Source organism: Elephas maximus, chromosome 19, assembly GCF_024166365.1.
Source record: "Elephas maximus indicus isolate mEleMax1 chromosome 19, mEleMax1 primary haplotype, whole genome shotgun sequence".
NCBI classification, from domain to species: Eukaryota; Metazoa; Chordata; class Mammalia; order Proboscidea; family Elephantidae; genus Elephas; species Elephas maximus.
Genome location: NC_064837.1, coordinates 78,712,417 through 78,727,165, shown reverse-complemented (window position 1 = coordinate 78,727,165; position 14,749 = coordinate 78,712,417). Strand labels below are relative to the sequence as shown.

Sequence of the window (14,749 nt, the reverse complement as noted above, 5' to 3'; positions counted from 1 at the left end):
TGGGCAAATCTGCTGCAAAAGACCTCTTTAAAGTGTTCAAAGCAAAGATGTCACTTTGAGGACTAAGGTGCACCTGACGCAGGCCATGGTATTTTCAATGGTGTCATATGCGTGCGAAAGCTGAACAATGTTTAAAAAAGACCAAAGCAGAATTGATGCCTTTGAATTATGATGTTGAAGAATATTGAATATACCATGGACTGCCAGGGGAATGAACAGGTCTGCTTTGGAAGAAGTACAGCTAGAATGCTCCTTGGAAGCAAGCTAGAATGCTCCTTGGAAGCAAGGATGGCAAGACTTCATCTCACATACTTTGGAAACATGTTTTCAGGAGAAACCAGTCCCTAGAGAAGGACATCATGCTTGGTAAGGTAGAGGGTCAGTGAAAAAAAGGAAGACCCTCAAGGAGATGGATTAACATTGTGGCTGCAACAATAGGCTCAAACATAACAGCAGTTGTGAGGATGACACAGGACCGGGTAGTGTTTCATTCTGTTGTACATAGGATCACTCTGAGTCGCAACCGACTCAGGGGCACCTAACAACAACAGCAGCAGTCCTGTTTGATCCAGACTGAAAGGCAATAGGAATCACAGTGTTAACAGCAAGGAAATGGGGATTGTCAAAACATCCTATATGCCATTGAAGTGTGTAGTTAAAACTATGGATGTGGTGCTTCTTAATAAAAATTAGAGCGTCTTACATCTGGTGCCCATACAAATGTGTATATTTAACTTTTCTAACATAAGTAGAATTTACAGCCTTTGAGCATTATGTACATGTGATGTGTCTTTCTTTACAGTATGTGCTTTTGAATTTATCTTAAAAATAAGTTTATTATATTTATATAATAGCTATCATTTATGAGATTGCCTACTTTGTACCAGAAACTTTACAGAGTCCTTTACCACATACAAACTAAAGTTAATCATAAAAATACTGACAGATATTGTCATCTGTATTTCACAGGTGAGGAGAAATCTTCTCAGAGAAGCATCTTGTCTAATATAGCATAGCTAGTAAGTTGTGTCACATGATTGAATCCCAAATCTGTTTCTTTGAAAACTTTTTGTACTCATAAATTTGTACTTACAAATTTTATCCTTAAATAATAAACACTTTCTCATGTTATTTTATTTCCCCAAGTAACATGATTTTTAATGATGCATGACATTCAAACATAAGAATTTTTACTACAAATGTGTGTATATTAAAAAACAAACAAATCACTGCTGTAGAGTCAATTCTGACTCATAATGACCCTATAGGACAGAGTAGAATTGCCCCATAGGGTTTTCAAGGAACAGCTGGTGGATTTGAACTGACAACGTTTTGGTTAGCAGCCAAGTGCTTAACCACTGTACCACCATGACTCCAAATATATGTGTACATATATGTTTAACTCTTGTTATTGGACATTAGATCTATTTTCATTTGATCACTTCTGCATCATGATATGTCTTTGACCACATCTTTGTTTTCTTAGCCTTGATAATTTAATTTAGGCTTAGATATTTAAGAGTCAGAATATAAAATGTTTAAGGCTTTTGAAGCATATTGCCAAATTTCCTTCCAGAAATGTACTAATTCTTACTCCCTTCTGTATGTAGAACAATACCTATCTCATTGACCTCAGTGTTGATTTATTAAAGAGAAAACGTTTGACAATTTTCTGGAGGAATAAATATTAAAAAAAATTTTAGCTTACATTTTTATAATTACAAATGTGGATAATATTTCCACGTGTTTATTCACTATTTGTATTTTATCTTTTGTGATTTGTCTACTTATATCCATTTTCCATTTCTTTACTATGTTAGTATATTTCTAATTAACTTTCAATAGCTATTTATATCTTCTTAAGTTATTGATTGCATAGCATTTACTTAAATATTTAGTTGTACTTTTATACCTCTTTTTTCATTCATTCATTCATGTATACAGTCAACTAATATCCATAGAGTACATTTCATAATTCAGGTACTCTTACAGAACACTGGTTTTATTCTGCTTTGTGTTATTATTTAAAATTATTTGTCTATACCAACCAAGGAGCCCTGGTGGCACAGTGGTTGACAGCTACAGTGAACTCCGGCTGCTAGCCAAAAGGTTGGCGGTTAGAATCCACTAGCTGCTCCTTGGAAACCCTATGGGGCACTTCTACTCTGTCCTATAGGGTCGCTATGAGTCAGAATCCACTGGAAGGCAGCAAGAGGTGGGATACCAACCAAACCAAATCGGTTGCCATAGAGACGATTCTGACTTACGGTGACTCCATATGTCACAGAGTAGAACTGCGCTCCATAGAGTTTTCAAGGCTATGGCCTTTCAGAAGCAGATCTCGAATCACCAACCTTTTAATTCCTAGTTAAGCACTTAACTGCTTACCCGTTTGTGCCACGCAGGGACTCCTATTTGTCTAAAGAGATTATAAATTACTTAAGAGAAGTAATCGTTTTGTGTACCTTTGTTTTTAATCCCTGTAATACCTGATACTGACCTTTATATGTTAATTCACTCTCAATAAATAATGATTAAAGTAAATTATAATCAATCAATTTTGTTTAGCTTTGCATAGCAATTAAATTATTTATATCCTTTTTTTGCTTGTTTTTAGCCACCTGGCTTCCAGTAAGATCCTAAAGCCTGGAACCTCTATACCCTATAGCCATCTCCCTCTAGTGAAATGCAAGCTTGTAATTTACCCTCTTTCTGTCCTGTTTGTTGCTCTGAAGGGTGTGTTTCTCGACAGTGCTGTGGTTCTGCTTGCTACAAGCCTGCGCCAGGCCCTGTGTCTCCAGCCTGATGGGAGCTGCACTGGAGTGGGGAATCAGTCTGCAAAATCCCACTGGAAAGTGCATAAAATCAGCTCTGGGATTTACATGTTTGAAAGTGTGAAGAATGCACAAATGTATCTGAGGATTAAGGATGACCGATGTGACGGAACAGTAAGCGTCTGCTCGTATTTCTCTTATCACGTGTTTAAGAACTTTTCTGGTAGTAGTCGTGAGAATGGCCCTTCCTGAATGTTTTGCTTTTTAGTTTTAATACATATACATTCTAGAAAATGGATTTTATACAAGATGGTCTGGCTGGCAACTTTAGCAAGTAGGGTAGGCAGCCAGGTTTTGTGTCGTGAGTGAGACACCCGGGCCCTCCAGCACATTGCTTCTCAAATGATAATGTGCATGCAAGTTGCCTGGGAATCCTGTTAGAAAGCAGATTCTAACTCAGAGGGACTCAAGTAGGGCCTGAGTGTCTGCATTTTTAACAAGTACCCAGCTGTCGCTGATGATGCTGATCCATAAACCACACTTGGAGAACCCAGACTCTAGAAGTTCCAGCTCAACAGCGCTTCCTTAACTGTCTCTTTGGGTGTCTGCATTTCCACTACTGGAAATTCTGTACTTTGAGTAAGGAAGTAATTTTAAATTCTGAATTTGAGGATTCCTTCTTTAACATCTTAAATCTTAGGAAGAGATGTGGAAGGCAACTAATATAACATTTTTTTCTGAATTCATAATTCTTCTGTAAGGGAAGATGCAGATAAAGTTACACATTAAACTTTTTTATTAACGCTCTCTACTCTATTCTTGTTTGAAACAGTTGGTTTAGTTTAAACTATATCTTTCAGGAAAATGCTCAGAGGTCCCAGTCTCTCCTTTCTCCTTACCTGTATGGCATATGGATATATGGGAGAACTTTATGAGCTTGTTGGGGTGGGGAGAGGGAGGTCTTAGACCATTCATGGTCCTCTGGGCCCTTGTCTTTGTGCCAGGCTGGCAAGTCTGTGTCTGGAAAACTGCACTGATGATCCACAGTGCAAAAGAGAAACACACACACACACACCCATGCACACACACGTGCACACGCACGTACATCCCTGATAGACTCCCAATAGCTTTATAAAGTAGGTAATATCACCAAGTCATCCACGAGGAAGCCAAGCTTAAGAGACAGAGTGTCATGCTTATGATCTTTAAACTACTAAAGAACTAATTGGGATAACAATAGGTAACATTACTACTATGGCCAGGCCAGTTAAGAGTACAATTTCTTCTAATACTCAGTTACTCTACAAGAATAAGATCAGGAAGGAGGTTTCCCCTTGTATTACCAACATCCACAGACATACAACTCTTTCTCTTCTGGGGGCTCTTAGGAGTGTTCAGAACCATGAGATGGTATGTTACTACATGGCACATGTTTTAGTGTGTGTGTGTTTGGATGTTGCTGGGCAGATTTTCTGGGGGCACAGATGTGTCACTCCAAAGTGGGTGATGGGCTGACATTGCAAAGGGGCAGCTCTATACTCAGTCAGCTCCCATTTATCTGCCTCATACTCAAGTTGGATGGCGATTTTCTTGGCTCTTCCATTCCTCCTTTTTAGTCTCTGTGGCTGTTCTTCGTCTCTTCCACTTCTCTCAGTGTCCTAGTTATCTTGTCCCTCCAGGAGAATACAATTTAATCATGGCCTAGCCAAGCTGACACACATTTTGGGGGGGGGGTACACAATTCAATCCATAATAGCATCTTACACCTGTTTTTGCAAACTTCAGGCTTTCCATAAACCAGTCCATTTTCTGTATACACTCCAGCTTTATGAACTCTAACATTATTTCCAACCCATCATCTCACCAAACTTAGAACAGGCACTGTCATGGATTGAACTGTGTCCCCTCAAAATATCTGTCAACTTGGCTAGGTCATGATTCCCAGTGTTGTATGAATGTCTACCGTTTTATCATCTGATGTGATTTCCCTATGTGTTGTAAATCCTATCACTAGGATGTAATGAGATGGATTAGTGGCAGTTGTGTTGATGAGATCTATAAGATTAGATAGTCTTAAGCCAACCTCTTTTGAGATATAAAAGAGAGAAGTGAACAGAGAGACAGGGGGACCTCATACCACTAAGAAAGCAGTGCCAGGAGCAGAGCACGTCCTTTGGACCCGAGGTTCCTGCGCTGAGATGCACCTAGACCAAGGGAAGACTGATGATAAGGACCTTCCTCCAGAGCCAACAGAGGGAGAAAAACCTTCCCCTGCATTTGGACTTCTAGCTTACTGGACTGTGAGAGAATCAACTTAGCCATCCACTTGTATTTCTGTTACAGCAGCACTAGATGACCAAGACAGGTACCCTGTTGAAAATAGGTGTCATTTTATATTAGAGATCTCAAGCAACTTCTCATGATTCCAACAACTAAAAATGCTTTTTATAACACATCTCCTTCCTTATGCCAACACTGACCTTAGTACTTACCTTTGTTATTTTAATTATCTGTTTACATTCCTCTTTTTCCCTTCTAAATTGCAAGTTACCTAAGGCAGGGGTGTGTCTTAACATCTCTTATACCATTAGTACTTAGCACAGTTCCTGCCTTGTAGTAGAAGCTCAGTGTTTGTTTACTGCAAAAAGTTTTTTTTTCACTAATTTCTAACCTCATATATTCGTTCATATAATGTCCTTCCATCTCTTCTTTAGTTATGAACAGAGGGACTTTTCCCTCTAAAATTCACCATTACAGGAAACTTCTGCTGACTCACCTCTCTGTGGAATCGATCTACCTCTCTTGAGCCCTCACACAAGCAGTTGAACCATAATTTGAATTAGGTTACCAACTGCTTTGCTGTTGTTCTCTGGGTCACTCATGTGTGCATATTTGCTCCCTCCAATTAGACTGCAATCACTTAAAGAGATAGCAATTTTTAATACTCCATTAAGTATAACTAGAGAAAAGAACAGAATGAAAATAAAACAATATAACTAAACTTCAAAACAATAAACCTTTAGTTTCTTTTATTCCCTCTTTCTTCTTTCATTTTAAAATCTCTGCTTCATCCCCAAACCAAATACAAACTGAGTAAAGGGTTGGAGATGGGAGAAAAAAGAAAATATATGGCTTCTGGAGGCAAATGGTCGTTGTACTTTGTATGTTCCCCTTCACATTGTCAGCAAGTACCGCCTGGACAAAGCCTGGACTATCTGATGTATGCTCTCACCACTGCCGGTTAACACAACATCTAATGCCTATTTCCTTCTGTCTTACTCCTAGTCACCGACATCCAAGTGGCATTTTAACTTCTCATTCATTCATTTGTTCATTTAATATTTGTTGTTGTTAGGTACCCTCGAGTTGGTTCCTAACAACAATAGCAACAACAAGTAAGACTTTCACTGAATGTTTTGCTTTTCAACCCATTAATGCAGCATTGCATAAACCTAGCCCAAGTACATGCTTCATATACAATTTCTTACACATGTAGGAATTTGCATATGTAGAAATACATTTTGAGTGCAGAGGCAGAATTAGACAAATCTATGATGAGATAATTCTTTCCTACTTTGTACAAACTAAACCTGTTCATACACAAGCACCGTGTGTGTGTGTGCGCACATGTGCGCAAGCGGCATTTTTGTGTGTATCTTTTGGTACACTCATCATTCTTTAACTTGTTTTGTCTCCGACTCCTACATCTTTTTTCCTTTGTGTTCATGCTTAGCTAGTTCAGCCCATATTGTTTTGAGGCCTGTTTTTCTTTGTTAAATTAACAACCTTACAATTGTCCCTAGTGAACTGCATGCTGTTCCTTGCTGACTTGAATCTACTACCTTAAAATCTATTCAAGTGATTTACTCCTACAGCATAAGCATTTTATTGTAACAGAAATAGAAACATTTGTTACAGAATCAGCACCACTTGATTTAAACAGAAGAGTGTTTGCCTGTATGGAATGTTTTCAGGTGCACAGTGCAGGCACGTGGGAAACATTAATCTTGTATTCAGTTCAACTTATGACAGAAGTATTGGCTGAGCAGCTACCAGGACTGTTAGCTTTTTAGTGTGAGCATTCTTTATATTTGTCTTTGAATGTGTCTTAAAGCCCTTTTGAGATTCCAAGTATGCCTTATGGGATAGCCTTATGCAAATAAGGGTCATTAGGATAGCCTTATGCAAATCAGGGTGATTAAGATGAATGTTACACTCTGTTTTCAAGAGTCGCGTCATTCCAGCCTGGTGATTTCTGATCCCATACAGTGAATATGAAAAATAATATGCATCAATATTGTTTCTTGAGAGCAAAGTGACTGAAAAGACCTGCTACTAAAACTTCAGATGCAAAATTTTAAAGTCAGACAACCAAATCAATGGTTCAGTGAATAAGTTCATAGCATAAAGAAAACACGGTAACTTAAGTAGCAGGAATAAAATACAAACGATAAGGGTTGTATAGGGCTGTTCTATTCAAAAGTGCCAGAGCAAAGATAGAACTCAATGTTGTTGAAATGACATCATCAGGGGCTAGCCTGGAGTTCTCCAGCCCTCAGTTAATGACACAGAGGAGAAGCCCTTGCTGACCCTGATGTCCTGTGACCACGTGTGTGAGGCCAGCAGCCAAGGGGCCAAGCCCACGGCAAATGAAAAGCTAGAATGACTGATTTGGACTGTGTCTGATCATTGAAAACATTACATTCAGAGTAGAAATTCTCTCCCTCCCTCCAGTCACCAATGATTGATGACCACACAAAGGATGTTATTAGGCCATTCACATGGGAAGTTTTAGGTGGACATGCTGGAGACCCCGGTGGTGTAGTGTTTAAGAGCTATGGTTGCTAACCAAAAGGGCAGCAGTTCAAATCCACCAGGTGCTCCTCGGAAATCCTATGGGACAATTCTACTCTGTCCTATAAGGTCATTATGAGTTGGAATCCACTTGACAGTAACAGGTTTGGTTTTTATGCTGCTGCTGTTTGCTTGCCTGGTTAGTTGTTTTGTTGTGTGAATGTAGGGGCTAGGAAAGATCATTACAGATATAAATAAGCCACTTCAGCCTTTGCCACACTGTACTGGCTCAAAACTATTAGTCCTTGACCTCCCTTTGCTTTCCTCAGCAGTGGTGTAACCCACGGTGGGGGGGGGGGGAATATCTGCACCGCAGACAATGTCAGAGGGAGTAACACAAAAATGACCCCAGGGGTACACTTTTCTTTGATTTACAGAGCATTCGGGAGCCTCTGGCTTCATGGACAGGCTGTTTAAAATTTCAAATCTTCTAGCAATAATTTTCCAATGAAATAATTTTTCCAAGAACAGGTTTGGAATTTTTAACAGAAATACCGAGAGTTAGAGGCCTCTGCGTAATGTGTGAGGCCCCAGTTTGGTGAGACAGTTGGGCAAAAATGATTATGGTATTAGGATTTCACAGGCCAACGGGACCCCAAAAACCTTTCCTTAAACTGAAGCTTTTTACTGATGTTAAAAAAAAAAAAAATAGTAACAAGGTTTCCTCTGCAGCCCTCAAGGATTACACCCACCTCATCCTAGCCTAGGAACTTATGCAGGGCTGATATTTAACTAGTACATGTCAGTAGAGCCACATCCATCTTTAAAATACTGAAATACTTCCATCTGAGGTGGTCAGTTGGCCTGACCCCCAAGTGCCTCCTCAGGGCACTGGCTGCCCCAGCATGGGACCACCCCCCGGAGATCACTGTCCTCCGCCCGAGTAGGGGCGGATGCTGTGTCCCAGTAGGAGAAAAGGTGCCCTCTTACCATGGCCAGGAATGCCGCATCGCCATTGAGCACCAAGGCTCTTCACTCCTTGCTCTTCCCTAAGTTGCCCTCACATGGCACTGGTAGAAGTTTCAGTGTACTGAACTGTGGGTGAAAGTAGAATTTTGAATATCACTCAACTTACATGGACCTGTTACTTCTGGTTTGCCCTTTGAGATGACCCTCTTATCAGCCTCCTTTCCATTCACCTACTGCTCCATACAGAGTCCTTGAGTGGTTCAAACAGTAAGTGCTCAACTACTAGCCAAAAGGTTTGCAGTGTGAACCTACCCAGGGGTATCTTGGAAGACAGGCCTTGTGATCTGCTTCTGAAAGGTCACAGCCTTGAAAACCCTATGGGGAAGCTCTACTTTGATCACAAGGGGCCACCAGGAGTCAGAATGAACTCTATGGCAATTAACAATAACACTGTGTTACCTTGGGAGGGCTCTGAGGAGTGACCTCAGACCAACGAACAAATTACATGCAACCAAGAGGTGGCACACAGAACTCCAAAACGTCTAGAGAATCTCTGTGCACTATGCTCAAAATGACCTGAATTCCTTATTTTGATGTTCCGTACATCAAATATTGTATAATTAAACCATTTATGTTCCTTTGATTTTATCATCTTACTGGGTTCTCCATTTTGGCTATCCCCATCCAAAGTAAAAGAGAATAGATGTCTCCATTTTTTTTTGTTGTTGTTGTTTTTTATTTTTTGTCAGGTTGTAAAATATCTTTAAGGATAGGTTTGAAACTCCCATACATAATTGCCCACTTCAGCTCCGAAGTGCATAGAAATCTTGAACCTAGCTTTGAAACTTGAGAAGTTCATCAGGGAGGGAAAGCAAAGGGGTTCCCAGTGTTGATGCAAAGCACAGCACAGGATGGGACACAGGGTGTTCTCCCACCCATTCATTCCTGACCCCAGCATTCACCTCACCAATGGCAACAAGGGTGTTTCTAGGAAAAATGCTGAAGAAAACTGTTTTTGGAATCAACTCCTCTCATGTATCCTGACTCTGATTTCCTCATGGGGGCCGTCCCAGTTTCTCATCTGTTATCTTGAATACTCCAAAATAGGGCTCTGGGGGTGGCTGATCTGGACTGGGACTCAGCTCTGACACTGCCTGTGGGACGCTGGCAAGTCTCCTGACCAGGCCCCACTCAGTTTCTCCATCTGAAGGATGAGCATACCAACAGTTCCTAGGTGGCACGATAATACTGCCATGTATCAGTTTGTAAGTTTCGGCCATATTCCTATGCTCACCATAGTCTTTCAGTTGAACACCTTCTTCCATTCACTCAGCCTGATCAGACTAGATAAATCTGAGTCATCCATGGCAGAAACAGGAGGAAAAAAAAAAAAATGAATGAGAATTTAATGTAAGGCAGAAAGAGATATAAAAGAAAGAAGTGAGCAGAGAGATGGGGGACCTCATACCACCAAGAAAGCAGCATCAGGAGCAGAGCACATCATTTGGACTTGGGGTTCCTGAATGGAGAAGCTCCTAGACCATAGGAAGATTGATGACAAGGACCTTCCCCCAGAACTGACAGAGAGAGAAAGCTTTCCCCTACAGCTGGCACCCTGAATTTGGACTTCTAGCCTCCTAAACTGTGAGAGAATAAATTTCTCTTTGTTAGAGTATCCCACTTGTAGTATTTCTGTTATAGCAGCACTAGGTAACTAAGACAGATTCTATAACTAAGCACAACTTGACTCAAAAGCCCACAGTTTACCTAAAATGAACTAGTAGTTTTAGCATGTTCCAGTATTCTTAGTGCAGCTGAGTGGCTTTTTTTGAGTCAAAGTAATGGTTGTGAATCTCAGTTGCTCTCCAGTTCAAAGGTTAGTCCATTGCAGGTCAATAATAAGTCAGGGTTTCTTTTTTTTTTTTTCTTTCTTCTTTCCTTCACCCTTGGATGGTAACTGGGTACAAAAGTCAAAAATAAAAATCATGGGCAAGGGTCACTAGACATAAACTATTCTTCCAGCCACACTGGTCTGTGCTGCAGTCTGGCTGATCTGATTTGCCCTTGGACATCCCAATCTTGAGTAACTTAAAATGAGACTTCTCTTAGTTTCCTAGGGATGCCATAACAAAATACCACAATGTGGGTAGCCTTAAAGAGTAGGAATTTACTGTCTTATAGTTTTGGAGGCTAGGAGTCTAAATCAGGACAGCAGCTCTAGGAGACGGTCCTTGTCAGTAGCCCTGGACATTTCTTGGCATTCCTTGACTGCTTGTAGATATATCTTCACATGGTGTCTGTCTTCCCCTGTGTGTGTGTGTGTCATGGACTGAATTATGTCCCCCCCAAAATGTGTGTATCAACTTGGTTAGGCCATGATTCCCGGTATTCTATGGTGGTCCTCCATGTTGTGATTATAATTATATGTTAAAAGGATTAAGGTGGGATTGTAACACCCTTATCAGGTTACATCCCTGATCCAGTGTAAAGGGAGTTTTCCTGGGTTGTGGCCTAAAAGGAAAGGGAAACAAGCAGAGATTGGGAACCTCATACCACCAAGAAAGCAGCACGAGAAGCAGAGTGTGTCCTTTGGACACGGGCTCCCTGCACAGAGAAGCTGCTTGCCTGGAGGAAGATTGATAAGAAGGCGACAGAGAGAGAAAACCTTACCCTGTAGCTGACACCCTGAATTTGGACTTTTGGCCTACTTTACTGTGAGAAAATAAACTCCTTGTTAAAGCCATCCATTTGTAGTATTTCTGTTATAGCAGCACTGGATGACTAAGACAGCATGTCTGTATCCTGCTCTTTTTTATAAAACACCACTCAGAATACCATTCTTGTATGAGCTCATTAATGTAACAAACCCACTGCCATCGAGTCGCTTCTGACTTATAGCAACCACACAGTGTCCCCAGGTGGGTTGTGGAGAAGCTACGAGGCTATGGCAGTGTCATCGCCCCAGATTCCTTCCTCAGACATTTACTCTGAATGGCTCCTTGTTGCTCTGGTACTATATCGAACACTGATATTCCGTAAGTAAAATTTGTAAATCCTTTGCTAGCCCCTCAGCTCTTCAGATTCTCCCCCAAATGTATGGATTTTTCTACCAACTATTAGTTCTTTGCTACACCCGACACAAGTAGAGTTGAAATATGGACACTCATGTCTTTGTTCCATCACCATCTTTCCTAGACCCCTCATCCCAGTGCCAGATGGACTTTTCTTCTTCTTATAGGGTAGGAATTTCCTCTTTGTCACATGCTGTATCTACTTTTTCAATGGCTTCACCATTTAAACAGTAGGTAAATATACAGTTTAAATAGGTATATGAGGTCCAGATTTGAAACCTTTTTTGGCAACTGTTTTCTCCCTCAATTAAGTTTGGTCGTGCAACTCAAAAACCATTTCCTTCTGATTCTTTCCTCGTTAAAGATTAAAAGGGCGGGGAGGGAGGGGAGTGGGGAGGAGAAGGAGAAGAAAAGCCCTTTTCTTTTTGGAAACTCAAACTGAGCAGATTTATTTGTTTTAGGCCATATTCTACTTATCCATAAAGCAATGAGCATTATTGATCCAGTAGGTAGGAGAACACTGGAGCAATTAGGAGTGAAAGTACATAAGTACATTTGTTTAATAATCCAAAAATATTATTCTCACTTTAACTAGTGCTTAGTATCCAGGTATAAGGTAATGGGGGCCTCACCTAGGGAAAATGATAAAGAGACTGGAAAGTGTGAGTCAAATTTGATATTGTTTTAAAATACTTGATGGGTCTTAATAGTCGGTTGAATGTTAGTGTTGAAAATAAAAAGAAAAACTCAGCAAATTATGAATAAAGAGAAAACTTCCTCTATTTGGAAGGAAGAAATAAAATTGTCTTTGTCTGCAAATAACTTGATTTTATATGTAGAAAATCCCACAGAATCCACCAAAAACTCTTGAAACTAATAAATGAAATAGCAAGGTTGTAGGATGCAAAGTTAATATACAAAAATCGGTTACTTTCCTGTATACCAGCAATGAATAGAAACACAATATCATTTGCAATAGCGTAGAAAATGAAATAGTTGTAGACCTAGCAAAATATATACAGGGTTTAGATGCAGAAAACTATAGAAGTCTGGTAAAAGAAATAAGAGCTAAATAAATGGAGAAATAGTCTGTATTCCTGGATTGGAAGACTCACAGTTGTTAAGATGTCAGTTTTCCCCACTTGATTTATAGCTACAACACAATCCCAGTAAGCTATTTTGTGGATGTCAACAAACTATTTCTAAAGTTTATATAAAATGGTAAAAGATCCAGAATAACCAGCATAATATTGAAGAAGAAGAAAGTCAGAGGATTGACACTGCTCAACATCAAGACATACTATAAAGCTATAGTAATCAAGACAGTATGGTATTGGTGAAAGAGTAGACACATAGCTCAATGGAGCAGAATAGGCACCCCATAAATAGATACACACAGATACAGTCAACTGATTTTTGACAAAGGAGGAAAGGCAATTCAATGGAAAAAAGACAGTCTTTTCAACAAATGGTGCAGGAGTAACTGGACGTCCATATGCAATACAATGAATCTAGACATAGACATTACATCATTAACTCAAAATTGATCATAAAAAAATAACTAAATCGGTTGTTGAGTTGATGCTGACTTGTGGTGACTCTATGTGTGCAGAGTAGAAGTGAACTCCATAGGGTTTTCAAGGCTGTAAGTTTTTGAAAGCAAATCACCAGGCCTTTAGTCCACAGCACCTCTGGGTGGATTCAAACCACCAACCTTCCAGTTAGTAGCTGAGTGCTTAACAATTTGCACCACCCAAGAACACCAATATAAAATGTAAAGCTATAAAATTTCTAGAAGAAAATGTCAGAGAAAATCTGTGTAACCTGGAATTTGGTGGTGAGTTTTTAGATACAACACCAAAAGTGTGATCATAAAAAAAATTGATAAATTGGGCTTTATTAAAATCAAAGACTTTTTTTCTGTAAAAGGCACTGTTAAGATAATCAAAAGACAATGCATAGACTGGGAGAAAATATTTGAAAAGCACATATCTATAAATGACTTGTACGCAAAATGCTCAAACCAAAAAAACAAAAAACAACAACAACAAAAAAACTTTGCTGTCAAGTTGTGTAGGACGTAGTAGAACTGCCTCATAGGGTTTCCAAGAAGCAGCTGGTGAATTCGAACTGATAACCTGAGCTTTAACCACTGCACCTCAATGAATTCTTAAAATTCAATAATAAGAAAACAAACAGCCCAGTTAAAAAATGGGCAAAAGATCTGAACAGACATCTTGCCAGCAAAGATAAACAGATGGGAAAAAAGTACATGAAAAGATGCTTATCATCATTTTTCATCAGTGAATTGCAAATTAAAACAACAATGAGATACCAACCACTACACACCTATTACAATAGTTAATAATAGTAATAAAACTGAGGCGATATCAAATGCAGCTGAGGATGTAGAGCAACAGGAATTCTCATCCATCACTGGTGGGAATGCAAAATGGTGCAGTCACTTTGCAAGATTGTTTGGAAGTGTCTTACAAAGCTAAACATAGTCACCATACCATCCAGCAATTGTGTTCCGAGGTATTAATCCAGATGAATTGAAAAACCTATGTCCACATGAAAAAACTGCACACGAATATTTTAGCAGATTTTAATTGCCAAAACTAGAAGCAACCAAGATGTCCTTCAATTGGTGAATGGATAAACAAACTGATACAATGACATGTACAAAATGTGGTAGAATGCAGTATTATTCAGCAATAAAAATAAGTTAGCTGTCATGTCATGAAAAGACCTGGAAGAACCTTAAATGCATATTGCTAAGTGAAAGAAGGCAGAATAGGCTACGTAATCCATGATTCCAATTATATGACAGTCTGGAAAATGTGAAAGTGTAAAGACAATAAAATGATCGGTGGTTGTCAGGGGCTCTAGAGGAGGGACAAAGAGATGACTAGAGTGAAGCACAGGGGATTTTTAGGGCAGTTTTTTTTTTTTTTTAAATCATTACATCCAATATCGTAAATGGTGAGTACAAGACATTAGGTACTTGTCAAAACCCATAGAACTGTACGTCACGAAGAGTGCATATTAATGTATGCAAATTTAAAAGGTGTACTTAGAAGGTTGAGGAATTCCAAGAAGGAATTCAGACTGTGGCAAGAAAAATCTAACTGTATTACG

At 39.5% G+C, this 14,749-nt stretch overlaps 1 protein-coding gene across 1 annotated transcript in view; it reads left to right on the top strand.

Annotated features, from left to right (window-relative positions):
• Positions 1-14,749, top strand: part of LOC126062684 (uncharacterized) — a 247,882-nt gene that overhangs the window by 81,764 nt on the left and 151,369 nt on the right. The window contains exon 8 of the mRNA XM_049860442.1: positions 2,736-2,948. Coding sequence (XP_049716399.1) covers positions 2,736-2,948 — 213 coding nt within the window. The remainder of the gene's footprint in view (positions 1-2,735; positions 2,949-14,749) is intronic.